Genomic DNA, 4507 nt, shown 5'->3' on the forward strand with positions numbered 1-4507 from the left:
TGGGGGGGGGGGGAATAATCTCAAAATGTTAAAAATTTTAAGTATTTAATAGTCAAAATTAATGTTTCTTTCACTTTAAGGATAAAATTTGTTAGAACGTTTACAATTCAAAGACCAAATGTGGTCACCTCTATTACTGAGGAATTTAATTGGTTATTTTCTATAATTATTATTCTTTTCTTTTTTTTTTTTAATTTTTTACAGTTATGGTCAAAAAGTAATCATAAGTTCAATACTTGTAAATTCAAGATTTGAATTAAAAAGAAGTGTGTCATTTCATTAGTATTTTTATATTCAAAACTTGCGTTCTAAGAGAATGACTATGAACACTTAAAGTAAATCACACACTATTTTTGAAAATGAATGAGCATTTATCAGGTAAATTGAAAGGATCATATCATTAAATTATTCATTTTTTTATATGCAAGTTTTCATATTTTACATTACATTATAATATTGTTTTATTAATATTCTTTTGGATATAACAACCTAAATTTTCTATAAAAAAAACAAAACAAAACACTTTATATATATATAGGGGCGCGCTCAGTGAAAGCGAATGCCCAGGAAAGAACTAAGAACCAGTCCCAGTCGTCCACATGTCCGAATTTAATAGATCAGATGTAATTTAAAAAAAAAAAAAAGACGCAGTGACATTTTCGTAAATAGCTCAAACTTTGGTCCAAGTAACATGTGTTAAAAGTGCAAGTGTAAGTAAAAAGTGCAACCATTTTCATTTAACAGTGCAAGTAATTTATCTTTTTAACATTTGTGCACCTAATGATAATGTCTTTCACATTGGTGCGCTTAATGATAATGTTTGGTGCAACTAATGATAACACTATGTGCACTTAATATTGATGCTCAGTGTACATTATTTGTTGCACTCTTAATACATTTTACTTGCACTTAGGTACACTGTAAGAAATTGTTACTTGCATTTTTAACATAATTTACTTACACTTCAAAGTTCAATTATTTACAAAAATGTCACTGCATTTTTTTAAATAATGTTTTTGATCCGTTAGATTTGGACACACTGTGATTGGTTTCCAATTCTCTCCTGGGTAGCTGGTTCTCACCTGATCCGTATCATAATAGACACCATATGCTATGGATTGAAAGTAATGCCTTGATTTTTTACAGTCATTTTTCAAAATTTTTATTAGCAAATGATGACAACTTTTGGTTGAAAATTAAAATTTAAGGTACTTGAGTAATTGGGTCAAATTGATAATCCAAAGCTAAAACAAGTATTAACCCAATCGTCTAGATGACTATTTACAGTATTAACTCCTTCAAAAAGTCTTATCTTATCACTATTATCAAACTATAGAGATATGTAATTTATAAAATTTTGATACTTATTTTATCAATTAAACAATTGCCAATACAAGTCCAATGATAACAACAACAAAAAGGTACAAACTTTATTGGGAGTTCACAAAATAATTGATAAAAACACTCCTCAATTTGCAAAATAATAAAATAGTCCATATAAAATACCGCGTGCAGAATGTGCAATATGAAAAGTTGAAACCCAAGACTCTGCACATATCTGCAATAATATTAAACAAAACAGGCCAGCTGGAAAATTATTGTGTCGTTTTCTAAAACTCTTAAGCAGCATTTAATGCTCTCCATTAGTTTGGTGGCTTGAAAAGCAGCACGACTTGTGCACAAACTTGTGGAGTTGTGGACTCGTAGCCCCTCTCTTATATACTTCTCCCCCTCCTCTCTTCTTCTCCAGCCATCTTCAGTTCTTTTCTCCTTGAACTCACAGAGACATTTAGACATGGGAAGAGCTCCTTGCTGCTCCAAAGAAGGGCTTAGAAAAGGGCCTTGGTCTGCTAAGGAGGATTTGCTGCTCACTAATCACATTCAAGAACATGGTGAAGGCCAATGGAGATCTTTGCCCAAGAAAGCTGGTACATATTCTTCTTCATTCTTTCCCAAACTTGTATTATTATGTCAATTGTTGAGCGAGGCCCGAAGGGTCAAGTCCAGTGCCAAGTTACTAGCTGGATATTAGGTAAAGAAAAAGAGTCAAGTCCAACAACCTACTACTATACATGTAAAGAAATAAAGTTTGTCTCATATTGTAGGGTCGCACTGGTCCTCTGTGGGCCCCAGTTAGTACTGCCAAACTAAATGTGGTGGACTTCTTGAGTCATACTAGAGTGCGGCGCCCTATGCTAGTAACTAAGTGAGGGCCTATTAAAGTATAAATAAACTGCAAAATTGAAGAAAAATTGCAAAAAGAAAAATGCAAAAAATTTAATTTTGGGCAAATATGATCACAAATACATATACTAACTATTAAGCTAAGGTTAGACTAGGGGCTCCCAAAATTTTGGGGCCCTGTGCGGTTGCACGTCTTGCACGCCCTAAAATCCGGCCTTGCACTAGGTCAGACTGGCCCTCCTACTAGGACTTCTTGTAGGCTCCAGTTCGCACTGGTCCTCCACTTAATTGACTGTTGAGTTATCGTGATTTACCATCTCTACAAATCCTATTGAGTCATACTAGAGATTTAACCTTTTGAATTGTGTGCAATTAAGCTTAGAGGTGTGATGGATGAATGTTTTGACTTGTAGGGCTACTGAGGTGCGGAAAGAGTTGCAGGCTGAGATGGATGAACTACCTGAGACCGGGGATTAAACGGGGGAATTTCAGCCAGGAAGAGGAGGATCTGATCGTGCGGCTACATTCACTCCTGGGGAACAGGTGGTCCCTCATTGCAGGCAGGTTGCCAGGTCGAACGGACAATGAGATCAAGAACTACTGGAACACTCATCTCCTCAAAAAACTCAAGAGCGCCGGGATCGAACCCAAGCCCCGCCAGGCCAAGAAAAAACCGGCAAAACCCCGCCCAGATTCCCAGAACCTCAACCCCAATAAAAAGAAGAAGCAAAAAGCTAGAAACTCCGAACAACCTCTCCGGCAAGCCGATCAGACCACGCCGCCGGAGAAAACCCAGAATCGGACAAAAGTTTACGCTCCGAAACCCATCAGGCTCTCCCCGCCGGGGATCTCGAGGATCAACAGCCTCGAAGACGTCGCCGGCAGCGCCTCCTCCAGCTCCGGCGAGGTCGACAACAAAGCGGCGGTTACAGCGGACCCGCCGCCGTTCATCCCGTGGCACTTATACGAGCTAGGAGGAGACGTGGACTTCTGTGATCAAATCCTGGACGGCTGTGATCTCTCCTCCCCTAAGTGCTCGGGCCCCACCACTGATGGCCTTCTGGAGAAGGTGTACGATGAGTATCTCCACCTTCTTTCCGAGAATTGCTTTGAATCTTTGACCGATGATTATTTGTGCGATTATCCTTTCGTGGACGATAATGTAGCCCCGACAACATCGAGCAATAATTCGGATCTTAATTAAAATTACCGTGAGTAATAATGGAGTGGGTAATGAGTAATTTTACTGCGGGCTATCGTCAGTAAAAATGTAAAGTTGTGTTGTGTAATTGTAGCGGTAACGAAAAGGCAGTGAAGTAATTTTGTTTGGTTTTTACTATGTATTTCCATTTTGGACAACAGAAAATAAAGGTGTATAGTATTAGCACGTGACACGATTTGATGCTCATTCAGCCCTTTCACTTTCATTAGGTCCTTTCTTTTCCATGAGGTCAATCGGTTCACGTGAGGGGATTCAATCTCTCCAAAGTCTCCGGATCTGAAGTGAACAATTTGGTTCACAAGTTGATCTGCTATAATATTGTACTCCGTACTAAATTTTAAAAATATATATGGTTTTATTACTACTAGAGTAGGGCCATTGGGCCAACATTATAAAAAAAAAAGATTATATGAAACACAAAGTGCCAATATCGCCTCTACTGAGGCGAGAACCTACCCCCTCTTATGTGGGGTGTAACCGGATGCCACTAGACCACAAGGTCTTTGAAAATGTCTTTCTAGCCCTAAATGCCAACAATGAGGCCATGAGTGCCGTAATCATTGAGAACACTCCTTTTGTTGCTCGCATCCTTTGTGCCGAACCGCTTTCTCCAACAGCTGATCTCATCATTGTCATTAATTTCTTCATTAATTGCTCTTTTTACTAAGGATCACTTTTTTTCTTGGACATCTTTTAGCGGTTGTCTCCTCCAAGCAACCTATTTGCTATCCCTTTGTGCAGACTGGCTTTCTCATCCACTCGACTCCTCTCAGGCCAACCGTCATCCTCGATCAATCCCTTTATTATATATATATATTTGTTGAGAAGTATTATATATTAATTAAAAAGTACAGGGTATTAGTATTTGAATAAAAAGTACAAAATATTATATTTTCATTGTAATATTTTTTTTCAGAAGTATCAGTCTTTTATTGAAAAATATTACATCTTTACTAAAAATTAATACATTCTCATTGAAAATTATTATTATTTTTCTTCAAAAGTATTAACTTTTTTTATTGAAAAGTATTATATCTATATGAAAAAGTATTACATTTTTATCGAAAAGTATCAATTAAAAGACCATTGAAAAGTATTAGT

General features: G+C 37.1%; 1 protein-coding gene across 1 annotated transcript; it reads left to right on the top strand.

Moving 5' to 3' along the window:
* Window positions 1-1667: 1667 nt before the first annotated feature.
* LOC116027991 (myb-related protein 308-like) lies at window positions 1668-3592 on the top strand. Its single transcript, XM_031269793.1, has 2 exons — window positions 1668-1928; window positions 2598-3592. Exons 1-2 carry the CDS (start codon window positions 1796-1798, stop codon window positions 3386-3388), a joined length of 924 nt encoding a protein of 307 aa, XP_031125653.1. The 5' UTR covers window positions 1668-1795; the 3' UTR covers window positions 3389-3592.
* Window positions 3593-4507: the final 915 nt, after the last annotated feature.

The sequence above is a fragment of the Ipomoea triloba genome, chromosome 8 (assembly GCF_003576645.1).
Source record: "Ipomoea triloba cultivar NCNSP0323 chromosome 8, ASM357664v1".
In the NCBI taxonomy this organism is placed as follows: Eukaryota; Viridiplantae; Streptophyta; class Magnoliopsida; order Solanales; family Convolvulaceae; genus Ipomoea; species Ipomoea triloba.

What these genes read in the sequence shown, in the direction of transcription:
- LOC116027991 (XM_031269793.1), top strand. Translation starts at nt 1,796, where the DNA reads ATGGGAAGAGCTCCTTGCTGCTCCAAAGAAGGGCTTAGAAAAGGGCCT. An exon ending in ATCTTTGCCCAAGAAAGCTG is followed by an intron (nt 1,929 to 2,597) that starts GTACATATTCTT and finishes TTTGACTTGTAG; the next exon opens with GGCTACTGAGGTGCGGAAAG.